The 23,054-nt window shown below is 40.9% G+C and overlaps 2 protein-coding genes and 1 long non-coding RNA gene across 3 annotated transcripts in view; 1 reads left to right on the forward strand and 2 right to left on the reverse strand.

The window, feature by feature from the left end:
• LOC129758689 (influenza virus NS1A-binding protein homolog) overlaps positions 1-3,033 on the reverse strand; it is a 126,924-nt gene extending 123,891 nt beyond the window's left edge. Inside the window, exon 1 of the mRNA XM_055756267.1 lies at positions 3,016-3,033. The gene's annotated coding sequence lies outside the window, so the exon portion shown is untranslated. The remainder of the gene's footprint in view (positions 1-3,015) is intronic.
• Positions 3,034-5,206: 2,173 nt separating this feature from the next.
• Positions 5,207-18,263, reverse strand: LOC129758688 (ubiquitin carboxyl-terminal hydrolase 20-like). Its single transcript, XM_055756265.1, has 7 exons — positions 17,976-18,263; positions 11,869-12,092; positions 9,718-11,693; positions 9,250-9,520; positions 8,900-9,184; positions 8,396-8,837; positions 5,207-7,636 (listed from the first exon to the last, which is right to left on the reverse strand). The coding sequence occupies exons 2-7, from the start codon at positions 11,983-11,985 to the stop codon at positions 7,092-7,094; spliced, it is 3,636 nt and encodes a 1,211-aa protein (XP_055612240.1). The 5' UTR covers positions 11,986-12,092; positions 17,976-18,263; the 3' UTR covers positions 5,207-7,091.
• A 234-nt stretch (positions 18,264-18,497) lies between these two features.
• Positions 18,498-19,252, forward strand: LOC129750809 (uncharacterized). Its single transcript, XR_008738496.1, has 3 exons — positions 18,498-18,635; positions 18,739-18,838; positions 18,933-19,252. It is a non-coding gene; the product is annotated as an uncharacterized LOC129750809 (long non-coding RNA).
• Positions 19,253-23,054: the final 3,802 nt, after the last annotated feature.

Here is a 23,054-nt window from a genome sequence, read left to right on the forward strand (position 1 = left end):
GGTGACATTTAAAAAATCGGAAAGACACCTACTAAAAAATATTTTGTAATCATCCGATAATATCATCTGGTTGAGTATAATCGACTAAAAACATGAGGGGCCTCAATATGGAAGAAATAGAAAGCATTGAAATAACCACTTATGTTTTTTTTTTCATCAAAAACTCAATAGAATATTCGGCCGAATATTCGTTTGGCCGAATAGTTGAAAAGGTCAATATTCGGTATTCGGCCGTTCGCCGAATACCACTATTCGGTACATCTCTATCTAGGACTATAGCGATATAGTTCCTAGATGTGCACTGAGCAAACAACGTGCTCCAACTGATCCGTTTGTGGGTTGGAAAAACTATAAATAACTTCTACCGGCTACCAACGATCATCGGACACACGATCGTCCGTGATCAGAACAAAAGCAGTCGTGGCCGAGTGATTTCTACCTAGCTTCGTCTATTGTTGCTACATTTGGCTAGGGTTTGCGGTAACAACGCTCATTAGACCGATTGTTCTCTACACTTACAAATCATTTGACACTTTAGTGTGTAAAATTTCACACATTTTGGAAATAAGTAGACCAACACATTCAATGTGTGAAGGTACTGCTGCACATTAATGTAAAACACCCTGTAAGGAAAAGAGAAGTGTGCGTTTCACACATTATGCAGGAAGCGTTGAAAACGGTAAAATGTGTGAAATGTACATAGCTTAATAAGAAAAATGTGTTAAATAAAGCAATGTTTCAATAATCTGGGATGATTCGGAACTAAATTAAAAATTTGTTGCTATTTCAATTGAAATCACTTTTATTTAATCAATTAAAAGATTCGCAATGGATTTGCCCTATTCAAGAGCTGGTGTGGGAATAAAAATTTCTTCCAGCGGAAAACACGGGTGGGATCTGAAAAAAAAATGAAAACGATATTCGATATAGTTAAAAGGTTTGATTTTATTAGTGACGGTTACTTACCAATAATTGACTATATACGACTCGAGACGACGACGATTTGGTCCTAGAATTTCTACGAATTTCTGTTCCTACGGCTCTTTCTCGATTCGTGCAAAACTGATGAAGGAAAATCTGAAACAATAAGTTTTATTTCACACAGTTTTTCCTTACCCGCTTATTTCGCATAATGTGTAAATTTGGGAGTTGCATGGTGTGTAAAAATCACAAATCAGTTTGACAGCTCCATATATTTGCCAAAAATGTGTGAATTGTTTTTGTAAAATGTGTGAAATGATTTATCAGTGTACGAGCACGAGACATGGATATTGCTCGAGGAGGACCTGCGTACACTCGGAGTATTCGAGCGACGAGTGTTAAGAACCATCTTTTGCGGCGTACAGGAGAACGGAGTGTGGAGGCGAAGGAAGAACCACGAGCTCGCGCCACTCTACGGCGAACCCAGTATCCAGAAGGTGGTGAAAGCTGGCCGGATACGCTGGGCGAGACATGTTGCGAGAATGGCGGACGACTGTCCTGCAAAACAGGTGTTCGCTACGAATCCGGTAGGAACAAGACGAGCGGGGGCGCAACGAGCGAGGTGGTTAGACCAAGTGGAGCGTGATCTGGCGAACGTGGGGTGCCCGAGAAATTGGAGAACGGTTGCTATGAACCGAGTGAATTTTAGGAATTATGTTCGTCAAGTTATGTCGTGAGACGGAATACTATGTAAATAAAAAATAATCTCCGGTCAAATACAGAAGGAAGCTTAGTTAACACATTACGGAACCAATACACTTGGAAAACCTCAGCAAAAAACAACATTTATCAGTCCATCGCTCTAGGAGTCCTTAGAACCGAGCTCCATCATCAGATTCATTTGGACACTCCTTTCCTTGCACTGGCAACAAAAATCGAAGGTAGATTGCCCTGCACAGTTGTTAACATCTACGTTACTAACGGACCTCATCCGAGCTTTGAAAGTGACTTCTCTGACCTGGTTAACCAACTCGAAGCACCTTTCTTAATTCTGGGAGCTTTTAACGCCCATCACAGGAATTGGGCTGTGACCGAGATGATCCCAGAAGTAAAGCTATAGCTATACAGTAAGGTTTTTTTACACTGATATTATAATACGTACCGCGTAAAAAAACCGTGTTAATTCCCGAAAACCGTGTAAAAAAAGACCATTCAAATTCTGCGGCTCTGAAGTTCTGACACTTAAGACCTGATACCTGAGACCTGAGACTTGAGACTTGAGACTTGAGACCTGGACTTGAGAATGTAGACTAGAGACATGAGACCTGAGACTTTAGACATGACACCTGAGAACTTAGTCCAGGGACCTGAGATCTGAGACATGAGACCTGAGACTTGAAGAATGAGACCAAAGACATGGGACATTAGACCTGAGACCTGAGACTAGAAACCTAATACATAAAACACGAGACCTGAGACATGGGACATAAGACCTGAAACATGAGACTTGAGACTTAAGACATGACACCTGAGACCTGAGACCTGAGACATAAGACATGAGACCTGAGGTATGAGGCAAGAGCCATTAAAGATTAGACCTGAGACATGAGACTTTAGACCTGAGACAAGCTACTAGTGTTATTACCGCGAGAAATTAGTAATTTGTAATTTATTAACTTTAACGCAGCCAATTAGTTTAGCTTCGATTTCAACTTGCGACCCCTCTAGTGAAAGGGGTTGACTTGTAGGTGACGAAAAATAGTGTCGCGACTTCGCTAGTACAAGCTACTAGTGTTAGTATCGCGAAAAATTAGTTTAGCTCCGATTTCAACTTTCGACCGGTCAAGTAAAAGGGTTTGACTTGTTGGTGATATTGGTTACAGGGGGTAAACTTGAGAATCCGGGGAATTGAATGGTATTTAAAATGGTAACCCTAAATATAACTTGCTAACCTCATTTGTGTTTCCGAGGTAATATTTGGGGTTAGGCCTGAGGAATAATTTTAGCATAAGGTTTTGTAAAATTGATAATAGAAAGCAAAAACATTAAATACTTTTTTCTCTAATATTTCAATTTCAAATTGCACATACATACCAAATTTTCCTCAAAAACCAAACGTCCTCATCGAAGAACAGCAGCAGCAACAGCAGCAAATAATGTTCCAAACGTTGGCCTTAAAATCACCTACAAACAAACTAGCACAGATAGCACATAACACGACAAAGTTCACAAAATCACGCCATCACGATATAAACCACAAAACACCGGACAATCAAATGGAATTCACAAAGAATCACTGAAATAATCTAACTTTAGAACGTAAAAAAACTAGTCGACATTGATCCGCCTCTGCGGTCAACAAACAATGAAATTCTATTTAACACACTTCTTTTAAACTTACCATTCATGGCTTAAAAACAAACATTTCGTCGTTTTCGATGCATCCAGCGTCGTAGCAAGGGTTGCATGTCCTGAACTGGTATTCGTTTCGAATGTTCAAATTGACAAGAAATTAAGCGTATAACTCAAGTTAGGTGAAATTTCGAACCCTTATTTATTGAATACTATCTTTCAACGATCAACTCATTTTTTTTTTGAATTCGTCTTTCTATGTTCACAATTTAGCACCAATTCCGAAGATTCATTTATGCAGTGTACTTTTCTGCATCGGTCGTTGAAACGTTTTTTTTTTAATAAAATTATATAAGACACAACTAATGAATGTTGTTGCTTTAACACTAAAATAATAAAGTTGTAAATATGCCCCATCTACAAGAAGGGCGACAAATTGGACTGTGAAAACCCGAGCGATCACTGTCCTCAATGCCGCCTACAAAGTGTTGTCCCGAATCCTACTCCGCCGCCTAACGCCACAAGCAAACAGATTCGTGGGCCATGGGTCATCAGGCCGGCTTCATGGAGGGACGGTCTACGACGGACCAGATATTCACATTGCGGCAAATCCTCCAAAAATGCCGTGAACACCAAGTCCCTACGCACCATCTATTCATCGACTTCAAAGCCGCATACGACACGATCGACCGTAACGAGCTATGGAAAATCATGGACGAGAACGGCTTTTCCGGGAAGCTGATCAGACTGATCAAGGCGACGATGGATGGAACGCAGTGCTGTGTGCGGATTTCGGGTGAATTGTCGAGTTCATTCGAATCGCGCAGGGGGCTTCGACAAGGTGATGGTCTATCCTGCATGATGTTCAACGTGGCGCTAGAAGGTGTTATTCGACGAGCGGTGGGCGAAATGCGGGGCACGATTTTCAACAGATCCAGTCAACTTATCTGCTTTGCCGATGACATTGATATAGTCGGCAGATCATCTGCGGCGGTGGAGGAGATCTACCGCAAACTGAAACGCGAAGCAGGAAGGATTGGGTTGATGATTAATACGTCCAAGACGAAGTACATGCTGGCCTGCGGATCCGAGACCGACCGAACCCGCTTGTCCAGTAGTAACAAGGTCACGATCGACGGCGACGAGCTGGAGATAGTCGAAGACTTTGTCTATCTCGGCTCACTGGTGACCGCAGACAATGACACCAGCCGTGAGATCCGGAGGCGAATTATCAGCGGAAGTCGTGCCTACTATGGACTCCACAAGCAACTGCGGTCGAGAAGACTTAGCCCTCGCACGAAGTGTAACCTGTATACGACGCTTATTAGACCGGTTGTTCTCTACGGGCACGAGACATGGATATTGCTCGAGGAGGACCTGCGTACACTCGGAGTATTCGAGCGACGAGTGTTAAGAACCATCTTTGGCGGCGTACAGGAGAACGGAATGTGGAGGCGAAGGATGAACCACGAGCTCGCGCGACTCTACGACGAACCCAGTATCCAGAAGGTGGTGAAGGCTGGCCGGATACGCTGGGCGGGACATGTTGCGAGAATGCCGGATGACTGTCCTGCAAAACAGGTGTTCGCCACGAATCCGGTAGGAACAAGACGAGCAGGGGCGCAACGAGCGAGGTGGTTAGACCAAGTGGAGCGTGATCTGGCGAACGTGGGGTGCCCGAGAAATTGGAGAACGGTTGCCATGGACCGAGTGAATTTTAGGAATTATGTTCGTCAAGTTATGTCGTAAGACGGAATACTATGTAAATAAATAAATAAATAAAGTTGAAAAAATAAAGAAAAGATTAACACAACGGATCCCATTTCGAGAACGCTTTTCTTTCCACTTTGAACTTAACCCACAGACTGTTAGGCTTTCTTTGTCACTATCATTCAGGACAATTTCTCAAATCGAAATAAAAACAACTTTCGAATAAATTTATTTTGCATATTTTATTGGTCAAAAAGTATATTCGAACTGTATACCATTAAGCGGATTTCTATAGAATTCTTTCCATAAAAGCCTACAATAATGTCCGAAATGCCGGGTAACTGTTGATGGTGAAGCAAAACGTTCGACGGTGCACAATTAAATAGTTTATTTAAAAGGTAAATGACGTTTTGTTGAAGGTATGTGTGGATTTCTGCTGTTTAGAACTTGGACATATCTAATAAATCTCATCAATGAGGATGATGAAAAATCCTTACTATTCTACATGAGCAAAGTTGAGAAAGTATTCTATATAATATTTGCTGATTTGAATGATTGGCAAAAACTGGAATATCTTACTATTTGTCATTGGTGTCTGCTTATACAGAATTTAAAATGATTTGACCGTGTACAATACACAGTACATTTCCCGGGGTCCGAGCGCTCTAATCGAGGGACCCGAATTGGCAATTGCTTTTTATCCAGACCGCATACTCAACGTTTAACTTTCTGGTCATAACAAACTATCGCTAAACAACATTTGAACAGATTTGTAGATGAACGTATAAATGTAACTAAACGACTCTTTCTGATCTTAACTTACAATTAAAAACATATCACTCTATTAGTACAGACTATGGCTTGCATTACTTCCCAGTACGAACACCTACTAAAAAACTACAAAAATACATGTTATTCAATGAATAAGATCAATTTGCTCTGTATAATAAGTAGAGATGTAAAGTTGAACCCTTCCATTGGAAACTTAAATTAACGACGACTTTCCAGGAAACCCTTGCAAAAAGACATTCCCTGCAAAGCATTGAAGAAGCGAATGTGCTAAGATATCGTTAGCTATCAAAAGCAAAAAGACCTTCACCGCGATTGGTAACGCAATATGATCCTGGAGTTGATTTTTCATCTTTCATCTACAGAAATGCTTGATATTAAGAAACAATCATATTTATTTTTTGAGAATATGTGGGTCTTAGGATAAAAACTGCAGTCAAAAGAATAGAAAGCCTCTTTAGAAACAGGAATTAAACATAGGTAAGTATTCATTTCAGCAAGTGATTTACAAATTTTATCAGCTAGGCATTTAAGGCCACGAATTTCATAGAAGCAAGAACATTAAAGCGCTGCTCGTTGCGGCGGAATGTTGAAAGTGGGTAAATGTAAAATTTACATTCTTTATTATTTCTCGAACTGATTTTGGCATAGAGAGATGCACGAATTTTAGAATTGTTCAAATGATAATCCCTGATCTGAAACTTGCAAAATAAGTGCCTCAAAGCTCAAGCAACGGAGTTTAGTTAAAAAGTCATAAAGTTCAATTATTAAGTTCAGGATTATAAAGTTCAAGATGATGTTAACGTTTTTCATAGAAAAAAATTGTTGTCCAAATTTTGTAGAAGTTGTTTAAAATTTTTATACGGAATCAAAGAATATCCAGATTTAACCAAGTTCTCGTTGTTAAGCAAAATTGTTGCCTCGAGTAGCTATAAAACGTCCTTAAAGAATACACGAGCTCTAGAGGGCAGCAAAAAAGGGCAACCTCACCTGGGATGTTTAACAAAAAACTAACTTTTTCAACTATGTACCTACTAGGTGAAAAAACGCATAATTTTATCTCTTCTGATAAGTTTCCTAATGTTGACGTCCAATATTCTTTATGATCTAATTTGACATGAGAATAGATAAAAAAAATGCTTTCATAGCTTATAAGCTAAACCAATAAGTAAACATATTCATGATCATAAGCAACAACTGAACAATGTAACTAAAAATACATCTTGCCAATCCTTATATATCTCCTATGTCTTTAACAAAAAGAAAATTTATTATCACGAAAACGATAGAAAGCGAAAACGCCGAGTCGAATGCTTTTCTCATTTCTCTCCATCGGTAACATTCCCGTTAGCTGTACCCACCACCAGGCCGGCACCGGTCGTTATCTGTCCGCTGGTCCCATCCATCACCACGCCACCTTTGGCCGCACGACTTTTCATGTACTTTGATTTCAACTTCTTACGGCTGAAAGACATTAGACCACGTTCACTCGTCGTCGGGCCAGTGTCGGATGCGCTGCTTCCCGTTCGATGGTGACCTTTCCGGCTGCTGCCACTTCCACTGTGGTGCCGAGAACGTTCCTTACCGGTTGACGATCCGGACAAAGTGGGCGACATGGTATCTTCGTTTACATCGCTGTCGTCCCCGATTTCCTCGTCCGCAGTCATATGGCTGCTACTGCCCAGAGATGCCTGATGCAAAAGAGGCATAATTTCATCGACCGATTTGGTGGCAGTTAGTTCGTTTTCGGTCATCGTGGACTCCGACAGATTACCAGCATTGGCCGATGACATTTGTGAAAAAGATGCATTCCGAGGGAGGTCCTTGTTGCCGGATGCTTCCGAATTGGCCGATTGATATTTACCTAGGAAAGGAAGAAACAAATGTTAAAAAGGTAGGAATTTGTGTACCAAAAGATTTACAACAACTTTATAAATGTAGAATAAATGGCCGGCCTTCGACCAGACCGAACTGAGCGCCATTAGAAAATTCAAAAACAACAGAAACTAAATCTCGCGTTATTCATATCCTAGATCGCAAAACCGAAAACGATTGACTAAAATGAATTCCTTGAATTATAAACTAATGATTCTAGCTCATAAACATCAAAGATTTTATTCTGACATGGTAATATTTGCACATAAAGTTCAAGTGTCTCGAAAAAATGCAGATGGCGTTCGGTTCGGTCTGGTCGAATCCCGACCAAATAATGAATAGAAAAAGCCATGAGTGGGTATCATCCGAATCGGCATATTCCAAGATTCCACATATTCATTGAGCGGACTCATTTACCACATATAGGAGCGAGTTGCACTATATCACTCCCTTATCGACCAAGCGCATCGATACAGATAATGAAGTTGAACACGATTTTAACTTGATTAGATGTGATACATTGAAGTAACAAGAGAACAGCTTTTCCAAGCAGTAACGCTCAAAAACAATTTCATGAAGGCACATTACTTAGGAGATTATAGGAAGGTACTTCACATATCGCTAAATACCCCCTAACCGCGATAGTCTTTCAAAGATTTCTACCTAAAAAACTAGGTATAAAAAAGGAATCTAAAGACCACCTTAAGAAAGTCGAAATGAATTTGAGATGGTAGCATAGTTAACTAACCTTCTGGTCCAAAGAACCCGTTAGATTTCATTCCAGATCGATGCCGGCGTTCCTTTTTGTTACCGAGCTCCAGAGAACCATCATCGCTGCCACTCTGATGATGTTTGTTGTGCTTCATACGCCGATACATGGTCGTCATGCCTTCATTTCCGTCACCTTCGCCATTCTTCTTTGCTTCCTTCTGCTGCTTGAACTGTTTCCGCTTCAATCGGGACGATTCCACGGTACAATCACCACTACCGTCATTCTCCATATAACTTTCGCTATCCTCAAACGAAACACTCTTCTGTGGTTTTTGCTGGGAAGGAGTGTTCGATGCACTCATCGTCGGCTCGTCGATCGTTACTTCTATAGCGGAGTCCTGCTTTCCGCTCGTCATCGTCGAAGATCTCGACGAAGGCGGACCAGTATCACCGATGTCCATTGGTTCTACATCACGCTCCTAAAGTTAGAAACCATTCGAAATGTTACATTTATGATCCTGAAAAGATGAATAAATAGTACCTTATAAAGTCTTTGTACTCTCGGTTCCGGCGGTGGAACCGGATTCCCGCGGAGAACAATTTCAGGACCACCTCCGTAAATGCCGTAAAAGAAATGCCACAAGGTACAGTTTATCTGGGCGTAATCGGAACCCTGGCGCACAGCACGCAGCGGCACGTTGGAATCACCCGGAATGGCAATAATTTTGTTATCGATTGGTCCCGGCTCCTCGGTGGTAACGCCTTTGGCGAACAACTGCCATTGGCGGAACCAAGCCATCGAGATAGCGTAGATGGTGTCCTCGTACTGTAAAAGCATTTTAGGAGTTAAACAAGGCTTTCAGGTATTCCAGAATAAAATTTTTTACTAACCTGATACTCATCGTTACAAGCGGTAAATGCTTCCAATTCGGCTCGCTGTCTGCGGGATAGCGACTCGGCAGCCTTCTTACAAATGTGACAAGGAAATATGTGGTTGACCACCGGGCCACCACCGAATTTTTTGTACAGGAAATCCCAAAGGGTTTGTGGTATCGGTACCACCAGTCGTGACAGATACGGAGCTTTGTTGGGCGGAAAAGCACCGTGTGGGCATAGCAGCGTCCAATTGTCGATGGGTCCTGGTTCAGCGAAAGTGTTGAACCTAATGAGGAACACGAAGGAAAAAATATCACTTTATTAATGTCTGTACGCTTGATCTGCGATCGAAGGTTCGTCCAACAAAGGTACCCAACAATGATCAATCTTCAATATTTGACAATGGTTCCTTTAGATAACCCTCAGGAACAAGAGGTCAACTAGCAGCTTAACTATCACAACAAAAATATCCCAAAGACCTACCGATGCAACCAGTTGCGGGAGATGTAGAACCTGATGTCAGAAGCGTGCTCCTGAATGCTAATTAAATCGCTGGCCTGTGCCCGGATTGTCGTCATTTTGCTATTGTTCTTCCGATAGAACAACACGTAAGCCTCGCAGTTCTTTACCTGTTCCGGATTGACATGCGTCACGAGTTGATCGTCGAATTCGAACCATTTACCAGTGGGGTCGTGTTTGGCAAAACTGGTATAATGACCACCGCCGACCGTTCCGTGGTGACAAATTACCGCACACAGGTCATAGGTCGTAACTTCCGATTTACAATCTCGATGCAGATAGTTGCGCATATCCAACCCATAAAGGGGAAATTTTACCGGGCTGGAAATCTTGGAGCTGTACGACAGATCGTGCCGGAAGCGTTTCAAATGTACGCATAGCATTTCGGGTAGCGCCAGTACTCTAGAATATTTGACTCCGTTGCGCAGCTTATTGCACTTTTCACAACTGTACATGTTGTCGCCCTTCAGTTCATCGGCGCTGAAGAAAGCGGCCATGCAATCGTGCAGAATAACATCGGGACCCCAGATCCAGGATCTAATCCAACTGAAAACCCACCAGAGGAAGCCTCCGCGCGTAACTGGGTAGACAGCATCTGAACAAGTGATTCCGCCTGTAGCGTTACTCATTGGTGGAGGGTGACTGTTAGTGGGAGGAGGCATTGTGGGATGGTTTTGATGTAGAACCGCAAGATGGTCCTTGTTCGGAATAGGCAGCGATAAATCTTGGAATGTCTCTTCCCGTGTCGAAATTCGATCGCAGGTCAAACATTGAACCGACGACAAAAGTTTTCCATCAAAAATGTCACTGATTATGGAACGCTCTGGTGGTTTTTCTTTGGCAGGTTGTTGCTGCGACTCGTTATTGGACCCTTGCTGTGGTGATTGTTGTTGCTGCTGCTGTTGTTGCTGTTGCATCGATGACATACTTCCGCAGCTACTAGAATTGCTGCGGTTGCTTCCGATCGGAGACTGCTGGCGACTGTTGGATGTAACATTTCTTTGGTTCGTTGCATTGGGACTAGGCGACCTGGACAGCTTGCGAGTCCGTTTGTTATTAATGGACACATCGTCTGAAAGACTCGATTGCTCCGAAACACCACTGTCGCATGTTTCGTACTCGGCTTCTGATTGTGAGGGAGACGGCGACGGACAGGGTGAATGATCATCTCCAACGTCCGAGTCGCGTCCTTGCAACGAAAGCATATCCGGCGGAGGCATAGAAACTTCTTTCAGTTCCTCGTGTAATTGATCCATGAAACACCGCAAAAATTCCTGTGTGTCGTGCTGCTGATATCCCCGAAACATTGGATGAACGATACGGATTCCATAGAGAATGTTACTTGGCACAACATAGCGACGGTTTCGACACCACATCTCCTTAATCAGCTTATGATAGTTCTTGGCCAGACCTGGCTTCGATGTCGCTTGATTACCCAACAAATCAGTTTCCAAAATAGAGCCACAATCCAAGAAATAGCCCGTCAAAGGAGGACTATTACTCAAGGCCTGAAGTGCAGCGTTCATGTAACACGTATTAGCAATATTCTGTAAACCAACAAGACCCTTCCATTTCTGTCTTTCGAAATCGTCATCTTCGCAGCTACTATCACAAGATTCCGCGCCACCGCCAGCGTACCGATCGCCGTACATGAGGAGTTTTTCGCTATTGGAATAACGGCTGGTGTCACTGGAGTCATTGCTCACCACCGACGTTCGGCGAATTTGCTGCAGTTGACTCAAGAAAACTTCAAACTCGCACAGATAGCACCAAATCCGTTGCGAAGATAGATTCATATGAATACAATGGGAACGATTCGTTTGGAAATGGGTGGTACTGTGGTCATTGTACTGTTCCGAGCAACCGATGTGGAGACAGTTTTTCTGCAGGCAAATCCACAGATTTGGCCCGTTTGCATCACACTCGGTACATGGTTCTCCCTGAAAAAACAACAAAAAATCTCAATAAGTTGATACAATTCCCAAAGTAAAGACGCAAAAAAAACGAGATAGATAATTCTTATCATTGGAATTTCATGCTTCGATTATGAGGATAAGACGTAATCTTATGCCAAAAAAGCAGAACACGTTTCTAACATGTAGACCTACAACATACCTTCTTGAGTTTGCACAACTCCACCAGCGATACTTGTACCACGTTGTCCAAATGGGGGCATTTGTTGACAGTTGCGCCGCTAGGGCCCCCAACGACGCTGCTTCCACGAGACGACATCGTTGGAGTGTCCGGATAGAGTAGTTCCCTCCTGAGGAGAGTATGGCTACTGTTTATACACACACGCCAAGTAAGTATCGTCTAATTGATCGCCAATTATGGCTCGTCTGCAAGAAAAAGTAAATACGAACGTTTTTATAGAAGATGTTTGTAAAGGGTAGATTATTCAAAGAAAGGTGTATTATGTATGTAAGATCAACATTCAAACAACCATGGTTTGTAAATAAAGTTTCCCCAGTTTCAAGTCAAAACTCCAGCATATATAACCTGCCTCTTGTTACGATTCAAGACTAAGGACCTTTCCTCTGACGACTCGAGGTGCGGCCTTTACTCGTAACTCGTGGCTCGCTTGGTTTCCACGACTATCGTGCGCTCCGCCTCTGTTCGAGACCACTGCTAGAGACCAATGACCTCTCCTCTAACGACTCGAGATCTTGGCTCCACTTGGTTTTGCCCGAGGCCCTCTCCTCTTTGCCCGTTCTTGTGTCGGTCGAGAGTAGCTTATCCTGGACACGCGACTGTTACAGCACACGTCCGGGGCTATACGAAACTACTCGGATGATTCCCGGCGAAGACGTCATCCTACATCGACTCGAATTCCTCACCCACCCGTCACTGTACCCGAGATTACGGCGTGAATACTTTCCCCCCTACGAGTTCAACTGCGAAAAAGGTAAAGTGTTATCCCCGCAGCTTCCATCGTAGGGAGCGCGTTCTACTCCAGACACTCCGCGGCGGTGGCTACACAACGTTCCCCACGTACCGAGCAGCTCGGCATACGCAGAAGGTAAAGTCCTATCTTGATATGCTTTACAGCTAGAATCGAACGCACACTACTCGAATGCCCTCCGCCGAAAGGGCATCTTACTCCGGCTGTGGTCCTGTCTTCCTCCTTCCTTGGGCTGGCAACCCTAGGCTTTTTGCATACGTACGGGTCTTTTACGATTGCGACTCAGATGAATCCCGACGGTGATGTCATCCTACCCCGCTCGATTGGCTCATCCGACGTGAAACCACTCTACTCGAGAGTAGTCCGCGGGGTGAATACTCTTCCCCCTACGAGTTCGACTGTGGAGAAAATCATGTCTTATCCCCGCAGCCTCCGTAGCAGAGGGCGCGTTCTACTCGGATAATCTGTGATGGTAACGGTGGAGATATCCTACACACGCACGCGACGTACCAGGCAGCTCGGCATACGCAGAAGGTAAAGGTCTTATCTTATCTTTGTATGCTATACTGCTAAGTTGGGACGCACACTACTCAGATGCTCCCCGACGAAGGAGTCACCCTACACCGGTCGCGGACTGGTGCTGGTTCAAACTCCTCTGCAGGGCAGTCATGATCCGGGTGAATCCATTGCTGATCAAGCGCCAAGTATTGGCATCCTCACACATTCATCCTCCGCACGATGTTGTCGGCTGTCGTTTCTGGTCAGCAGGGGACAAGCAAGTTAGTGCGTACTTTTTTGAACCTCGGACAGTTGAACACTACGTGCTCTGGTATCTCAACTGTGTAACCGCAGGTTGGGCAGAATGGTGAGGCCACGTGTACAAACCGATGGTGGTACTGCATAAAGCATCCGTGACAAGTCAAGAACTGCGTCATGCAGAAATCCATTTCCATGTCTCCGATCCATCCAAAATCCGACGTTGGGGATCAAGCGATGGGTCCACCGGCCGCGTTCTGAGCTGTCCCACTGGTGCTGCCAGCTGGACATCGAAGCCTCTCTGGCAGGTTTCCGCTCATCGGACATGTGCCTGTGCTCGCAGCAGAAGAAATTTTTCTCTAGCAAGACCGAGATGGGTATGACCCCCGCCACAACGTCAGGAGCTACCGAGGATACTGTTCGGTATGCGCTGATAACTCGCAGATTCATCAGCCGCTGCACGCTGTAGAGCTTCTGCAGATTACAATGCCTGCTCAAGGCTGCCGCTCCGTAAAATATACGAAGTCACGCTCGCCAGGACTTTCCTCCTGCTGCAGTGGATCGCCGAGTTGTTCGACACGGCCCGCAGGAGGGCGATAATGTGGTACAGATGATTCGCACGGATTCCAGCGTAGGATAACTTCGTCGCCAGGGAGCACCTGAGTAGTGTGCGTCCGACCACATGATTGGAGCTACACATATAAGACACATATAAGAGTAAACCTCATGGACGATTGGTGGTCGAGGATAATCCAGCACCGGAGAGTATCTGAGTAGCGCGTTTCCCTATGATCTAAGCTGCGGGGGTAAAATTATACCTTTTACGCAGTGAAGGTTGTTGGGAAAGGGAAGAAGTGTAGCACGACGTCTTCGTCGGAAATCATCCGGGACGTTACGTTAAGGGCTGCGCATGTGTTGTGACAGGCGCGAATCCGGGATAAACTGATCTCGCCCGATACAAGACGGACAAAAGGAATCGAACGTCGTATCCTAGTGATAAGAAGTCGGTCTTCGAACCGTTAGATGAGAGGTGAGGACTTGAATCTCCAAGAGAAGTGGTTTTTGTGTTTAAGCCTGAATCTTTATGATGAGGGATCGGATCTCGAGTCGCAAAAGGAGAGATCAGGTCTTAGGTCAACAAGAAAAGAGGTATGCGTGTTAACCTCGCGTTGCTACGAGGAAAGGCCAGATCTCGTGTTGTTGAAGGAAAAAAAGTTTTAAGTTGCGTAGATGAGATGCACCGCCCTTGTCTCCTAAATTTTTTTTGGTAACTCGTATCATCTGACGATCTTTAAAGGAAATGTTCGAATTTACCTACGTGTGAATTAAGAAAACCAAATTTGAAGAGCGATCGGTGCATCAAATGTTAGAATTAAAAAAAGAATATTTTGCGATTTCACGGTGTCAAACGGTGTCAAATTTCCATACAAACTCTAACGGCGTGTTCGTAAATAGATTTTTTCTATCGAAGTGATTCTTTTTATCGATGCGGGCGTTCGTAAATTAAACAAATTGTATGCAAAAGCATTGGAAGGTGATTTGACATCTACCAAACAAATCGATGCATCACTTAGAAAATCAGTTTACGAACGCGCCGTAAGCTAGGTATTTAGTTCACTAAATAAAATTTTTAAATTTCCATGGCAAACAATTGAACTTTAAAACAATTTGTTTGTTGTGAAAACAAAACCAATATCTTAAATTTCCAAATCAAATTCTATATTTGCCATTAGGCCGGAACAAACATCAAATTCTTCAAAATTTCCAAAAAAAAACCCGAAGGGAGAAATAAATAAAGTTTGAAGTACACTGAACCAAATTGGGCGATGAAATTTATAGGGTCATTTTAATAAATCTTATTAAAATATTTACAGTCAAATTTAAGCTACTAAATTATCCTTTAAAATGTATAAGAAAAACCAATAAATTATGTCTACCTCACTCACTTGTTGAAATGCATAGGAAAATCCAATAATTATTAACCATAATTGGGCTTTAAAGTTTATAGTGTCAATCCAATAAATTATATCATTCAGTCTATGATAGAAGCTAACGATAAATTCAATATGAAATATGGGAAAACCCAATGAATTTAAGGAGCTTGTTATACCTAGTAAAACATATATAACATTCCTATACGTTTCATCATTATGTAGTTAGAATACAATTTGGCGTACATGAGTCGTGGAAGAAATCCGTTTCAATATTGTTTGGGAAAAATAAATCCATAGAAATAAATACCATCGCGGTTATATAAGCCAAAAACTTATGAGTGTAAGTTGCAAAAATGGAACGGCTGAACTTCTTATAGTGTTAATATTTTGGTATCAATCCTAACAGGTAAATCAGGTCTTAAAACGACGGACAGCAGTGGAGCAGAACAGATCCGGACTCCAGCGACTAGCCGCACGGTTCCATTCTTGCCAGCCAAGCATAGGTAATTAATTTTCTTTCCAAAAATTTATTCGTTTGAAACTAAATATGCGGATTTTTCTTCCAGGAAACACTAAATCAGAACTTTTGCACCAGGTTCAACATACACCAGGCAGTGCAACTGCGCCCAACCACCCACAAAAAGTTTTTAAAGTGCAGTGCAGTATAACATTTTTTGTACGATTTTTTAATGTTGATTTGCTATATTAAATGTTTGAACATCGAGATAAATTTGTTAAATTATTCAAAGATGAGAAATTGAAATGGAGTTACAACCATATTTGATTGCAATGATGGAACCATTCATTACACTAGGTTAAATAATAAATCCTATCAAATTTGCTCTCCATAACATTCATAGAAATTTCTAATAAAATCAATCATAAGTCTTCTGATAAAAAGTATTGGATTTTCCTTTAGTGCGAAAACACTAAAATTCCCAATAAACCTTATAGCCAGATTTTGTTCAGTGTAGGTGGCGAACCTCCCATTTTCCGATACAAATGCCCTGTAGGAAAATTGTACCTGATAAGCATGATTTTATCATCTCAATTGTCATTTTTTTTTCGAAAGTTGGATGGAACTTTCTAACTGGGATAGCATTTCTTCGATGCGCACTCTGGAATCGATATTGCGTATTGTTGGAAAAATTATCCAACAAACGAAATCGAGTGTCTAGTCAGTATGGTCAGTGGATATAGTATGCAATTTTATTGCATACAAGCTTTCATGAAATTTATTCCAATTTATTAGTTTTTTGCATTATTTTTCATTGTCCGCCCCCCCCTTGCGAAGATCCAACTCCGAGTAAAAAAAAGGATTTAAAATTTGTTCCGAATAATTTATGCCACAATTAAATTATTAAATCGATCGAAATAAAGATGAACAATTAAGAACTTAAAATATTAGTTCTCTTAACTTAGAAGTCAGAATTGTTCAATTGTTTCTTTCCAACAAATTTATGATTGAATCACAAATGACGCTTTTTTAAGATCTAGTTTCGAATGTTTTTTTTGGCTCAACAAAATTTTTGAGACAATTCATTTGAAAGATTTACAAGAACTGGATGGCAGTTAGTAGTATAAACCCAAAATAATTTAACAAAACCAGATCAACTTATAGATCGTATACATACAGAATGTGGGACAATTTAAAAAAAATGTTAGGGATTAAGATACATGAACAAATTTTGCAGCTTTGTGAAATTATAGATATTTTAGTCTTAAACATGGCAATAATTTGATGATTATTTTTGTAACGTAATGTTGTCAAATTGAAATATACGTTGTTTAATAATTTACAATAATTGTACAAGTCAATTTTACAATCTAAGAGTTCCAAATTAGGAATAAAATAAAATTCATTTATAGCTCTTAATATATAGTTAGGTATACGCAATATAATTTTCAAGATATGTTTTTTTACAAGCAATTTTATTAATAGTTGAATTTTATTCAGCAAGTAATATTTTTCAGCAATGAAGCATTTGTCAATCTAACATGTACTAGGTAGACGATTTATTTTCTGTTTTTTTTTTTAAATTTATTATAGGCATTTAGAAATCATGTAGGTATAGGAATAGTATTTTTTTACGAAATGAAAATAAAACAAATTGAATTTTAAAAGATAAAATACACATTACTGACCGATAAACAGCCGAAAACAGAATGCCAATCGATTGTGCAATAACATTAATCGGCAATTGGCATTTGCCAGCCCATATACATGATTTTACACAATGACCTTATTTCTTCGGTTTGTGCACATTGCTTTCCTAAGCTTTTCGCAGAATGATTTTCGACATGTTCTCGCCCTGGAAAACATCCTTTGTCGAATTATAAGGTAGGTATAGTTTTTTTACTAGTTGCGTACATGTAGGATGATGACAAGACGATTCCGCTCCTCCATCCAGCACAGAAGGAATTCCAAAGAGAAAAAAAAAACAACAAACGCAGCACCACACAGAACTTCACCGTGTTCCACAAATCGTCTCTCCTTGACCCACCAATATTTTACACCTTTCTACCTTCCGCGATCTCATGATGGTTTTGAACTAATCCAATACCGTGCCCCATCCCTTCCCCTCGCCCAAGGAAAACAACGAGTTACACAGGTGCAACACGAAAATTACCTGAACTAGTTGGAACTATTTTCCTTTGATTTCCAATTCCTGCGCCTGCCAACAGTTTTTTGTTCTAAATACTTGTTTCACACCGAAGACGACACTTATCACTGCAGTTTTCGGACATTTTCAACACCAAACAGTTACATTATCACCGAGAAAAATCAAGACAGCAAAACGCAAGTACAAAACTACCAAGCAAAATTTGCAGCTCTATGCTTCGATTTCATTAATTTTGAAGGCCCTCGGTTCGGCTGCTTGCTTGCTGATGGTTGGATGAGCTGATGTGATGGCTCTTTTTGCTATCGCGAGAATGACAAGGCGAGGAATGTCAATAAAACGAGGAAAAAAACAACCGAAAACATCGCATACACGCTCATTTTTTTTTAAACATAAATGACTTTTTTTGAACCATTTTCTGGGTTTTCCGAAAGAACTGCGATTTTTGTTGTTTTTCAACCATAGTCTTCGGTTAAATTTCAAGCATTTCAAGAGTTCTGGTGGTAAACTTAGAAAATGGTTAAATTTCAAACGCAATTTGTTTGAAAAAAAGTTGCCATTTTGTGATGCGCAGTCCGCTTGTTTGTTTTCTACGGCTGTAGGTCGAGTGCAACAGAGTGGATCTAGTTAATTTTACAGTTTCCGGAGCAATTTTCGATAATAAAACGGGTAAGTGTATGCTGAATTGAACATTAGTGATGAGAATTTCAAATTTTGTTTGAATATCCTCCAAATCTTCCACGTCAACCTCTAATTTTTTTTTCTCGAACAGAACGAACGGTTCAGAAAAATCAACACCATGGACCACAGCTGCTTTAACTAGTTACCAGGGAACACAGATCCGTTCAGTTCATAAATCTGAGCCAATAAAGGTAAAGTAATTTTAATTTCGGTAACATTGTTTCATCTAACAGTGCATGTCTAACATTCCAACTAATCTATTTCAATTTTGTCTTTTCATTGCAGCAATGATAAGAAGAATATTTCCTCTCATTTGGCACGTCTGTCCGAATCGAAAAGCTGCTAGAAGAAGAACAGCCCTGGAAGAAGGAAAAAATGGGCTCAGCATCGGGCACAGTTACCGGGGAGGTAGCACCAGAGGATCATCCGGAACTGGCCGAATTAAAATCTATTTCAACATAATCTTCTAACAATTCTCACAGCGAATTAAAAACAAAAGTGTACATCCATTGTCATCATCCAATAGAAATACCGGAACCATCCAATAGACATCCGGAACAAGTTCAAAATTGAAAAAAAAATTCTTTCATCCCTAAACTTTTTTTCAATAAAAGCTCTTATGAAAGTTATACGTATTGATTTGTGTCATTATGCATTCATTCAGTTCGCCTTCCTTTGATTTTTTGGGGTTTTAGCGAATTAAACAAAAATCCCTCGATTTTCTGCTCATTTCCACTTTTTCGACCATGTTTAAAAAATAACCATAATCCAAGTTCTCCGTCAAATCTCATTTTATGAGTTTTCACTGAAAACTCATAAAACGACTTGATCCACAAAACTTCGATTATGGTTATTTTTCAAGCATTAATGGTTCAATATGGCCGAGCGTGTGGTGGAACGGAACACAAATTTGAGATTAGTAAAATCTTTTTCCTCGAAAAAAATGTTCTTATTTCAGGAAAACAATTATTGTAAACATACCAAATAAGTTTAAACCCTTGCGGGCCATAAACTACACCACATGTGTGCAAATGTGATGAAATTCGATGATATTCGTGAATGTTGTGTAGTCTGTGAACTATTTTCCTGTGGCCCGCTTAAGTAAAATCGGTCGGGATCGAAATATTTTGTACAAACAACCCTCTGTGGCATGGTGTATGGTGCTGTTTGTGCAAAATTCAGGCCATTTACCTGGTTCACTTTTCCCGTTTGGGTGCTTATTCGTAGAAAATTTAATTTTAAATCATAAGCGTGTAGGTCAACTTCTAAACACGCTCTCTTTATTCGAAGTTATAAAGAATAAATTATAATGACATTTCAGAACTTTGTCGCGAATAATTTTATTGAGTTTTTCAATTTTATTCTGATAATCGTTCGATTCATATTTTAAAATGTCCTTTAAAAATCGTATGTTTTAATTAGGAAAAAAAATATAAAATTGAACCTAAATGAGAAGAACCGCCTCAGCGTGTACGCTTTCAAAACATTAATTTCGCTCACAATACCGTGGTTGAAAATGCTGAAACTCAAATAAGTTAAAATTATTATAACAATGTTTTTGAAATAGTCAATCAATTTTTTTCTGTGTGTACTCAAGAGACTGCCCATGCAGCCCTGGGGGAGGAAGACTGAATAAAAAAAGAAAAAAATCTTTCAAACGCCAAATTTTTCTCATCAATCTACCGACCCTGGAGTCTCGTTTTGACCACGCTACAATTCAGACGCTCTTTCCTCCCGTTCATATCGTCTAAATCCCTGCTTTTTCGTCGCTGACGAACACTTCCTCTGTCACGGACATCCTTTCCGATTGACTTTTCGGACGCTCAAATCTCGGCACCGGTTCATCCACAACACTTTCCGTCAAACAAACCCCGCCCTCATGGGTCAGGCTCACCCCGTGTGGAGCCAATTTCCCAACCCGCCCCGCAACAGAAATTCCAGAACGGATGGAGAATGGATGGATCCTGCTGGCAACCACGGTCAGATCCAACCAGTAAGCCCGGCCAAACTCCCAAAAAACCCGTTTGTGAAAGAGCGGTGTTTAGCCTCATGGAAATTGAGTGACCGCATACGTAAAAATCCCGAAATTTCCGTTCAAGAAGAGCTTGATATGATTTTAGATAAATGGGATAAAAGTTTTTTTAAGGATGAACCAAAATACTTGAACGTGAGCCTGCTGGAAAACCTTTTTCCATCAATTTTGGGCTGGTATTTTGTGCCCCTATCTTATGTGGAAAACGAAACCAGCAACATTCGTTCTTTCTTTTTGGGAAGAGGAGGAAAAGATGTATTGCATTTGGATAAAAAAGGCCGGTGGGTACCTTTGGAAAAACTATACTTGGAACTTTCTCCGCGAACGCTTGTTTATGCTGAAATTGTTTGCGAATATCTGGGATCTGGTAAATCGTTACGTACAATACGCTCGTTCCATATTATTGATGGCATTATGCTTGGCGGGGTGGATATCCGGAAATATTCGTTAGAAGAAAGAGTTCGACTATGCGAAGAGTATTCAAGAGCTTTAAATAAACCATGTAAAACTGTTGGTTTAACTGATACAACGTATACAACAACGGTACCTATACGCTGCAAGAGACTCTATAAAATGAACGAAATCGAAGCTTATTTCCATACACTAGAAGACTACAAGCTTAAGGATGGACAAATTCGCCTGGGATACAAAGTGCAAGATATAACAGAGCCAGAACGCTTCTGCATACCAAAAGGATTGCTCTTTCTTACGGAAGTGCGACATGACTATTTGAAAATGTACTCAAAAAGCCAACGCAAACACTATTTTTATAAGAAAGACGATAGAATGTCCATTTTTCCGGACCAAATGTTATCCGTTGAAGAAACAATTGCGTCATTTAGAAGTTCATACAGCAATAGAATTTTGTGGGAGTGGAAGAAGGAGACACAAGTACTGCATGCCATAGCATATGGTGACAGGGAAGCCGAATTGTTGTATCGTGAAGATTTAAGAAAATTTGTGGATAGTAAAATGGTTCCCCAATAAAACTTAATTTTCCAATTTATGTTTTTTTTTATTAACACAGGAGTTTTCTTGTGCGCCAGTGGAATTTCTCCAAGAAAACACAACTTGCAGTTGTAGTCCTGTTTCCTCCACTGTCGTGAAATAACGAGCTGAGATAAATCTTAAACCCGTTTTAGTCGATCGATATATATTTTTAACGCTCATGCTTTAAAAAATACCAACAATTTTCCAGTTTCTGAGAAAATTGAGAAGGAACTTTTAACCAATTTCGACACCATTGTGACTCATAAAAATCGTAAAATCTCGCGTGAGCTTTCATTACGTCGAATGAAACAGAAACACCGAACCGAGAAAAACGCTTCTGAAATTTGAAGAGTGTTTTTCAAATCCTATTTTCGTTCCTTCGCCGCTAACCCTTCAAAAAATACGCAATATTCATGGAAACTAATTGTGTCAGATATTCCACATTATGAATTTAATTTTTTGCAATTTTTAGAGCTATTTTTTAATCATATAGGAACATACGACATATTCAAACATAAATCGTTCATACGTCTGAACACATTCGTCGTTTGGAGGGGAAATTTATTTCATTCGTCTCTTTTCTTTCGTCCTTTGATTCGTTCAACTTGCACTTACGCCCAAATGTCTCTGATGCAAATACTATGGGAAATTTTCAATTTTCTTGGCGTAGTGGCTGTTTAATAAGTGAAATATCTAGTGTAGCGATAAATTGGTGAGTAAATGCATAATGAAATGTGTGAATCGGGTGCGCCATCGGTCAAACCAGCTCGCTGCTGCTGATCAGCTTTCTGTTGCCGACCAGCTGGAGGGGAAATTTGTCTCATTCGTCCTTTGATTCGTTCAACTTGCACTTACGCCCAAATGTTTCTGAGGCAATTACCGGTAAATTTTCAATTTTCTCGGCATAGTGAATGTTAACTTATTGAGTTGTCTAGTGCAGCGGTAAATTTATTAGTGAATGCGTAATAAAAGTGTGAATCGGGTGATTGGGTGACTAACAGCAGCCGGCTGCTGCCGCTCAGCCTGATGCAGTTAGTTGTTAGGTTTGCTGCTACTGCTGCTGTTCGGTTTCTTTTCCTTGCTACATTATTTTACAGCGTTCGAAAGCCTGCTTGAATATCGATTTAAGAACGCTTGAAAAGAAGAATCTGAAATAATATTCATTGCCAGGTTGATATTCTGATGACCTCTACCTGTATACATACACTTCCCAAGCAACCAAAAGTCGCGTTTTTACTTAACTCCGAACTCCGAAGTTCACATTTGGCTGAAAAAATGTATTACGGGATTTTCAGGTGACTCTTGTCGCGTAAAAGTTACTCAGGAACTTCCATCGCCCTTTGAAAGGTTAAACTATCGATAACGGAACTTCTAAGCGCTTTGAA

The sequence above is a fragment of the Uranotaenia lowii genome, chromosome 3 (genome assembly GCF_029784155.1).
Source record: "Uranotaenia lowii strain MFRU-FL chromosome 3, ASM2978415v1, whole genome shotgun sequence".
NCBI classification, from domain to species: Eukaryota; Metazoa; Arthropoda; class Insecta; order Diptera; family Culicidae; genus Uranotaenia; species Uranotaenia lowii.

Coding starts and splice junctions, on each gene's coding strand:
- LOC129758688 (XM_055756265.1), bottom strand. CDS start 11,985: ATGTCGTCTCGTGGAAGCAGCGTCGTTGGGGGCCCTAGCGGCGCAACT. Junction 11,694..11,868: donor AGTTGTGCAAACTCAAGAAG/GTATGTTGTAGG, acceptor TTGTTTTTTCAG/GGAGAACCATGTACCGAGTG. Junction 9,521..9,717: donor TCCCGCAACTGGTTGCATCG/GTAGGTCTTTGG, acceptor GTTCCTCATTAG/GTTCAACACTTTCGCTGAAC.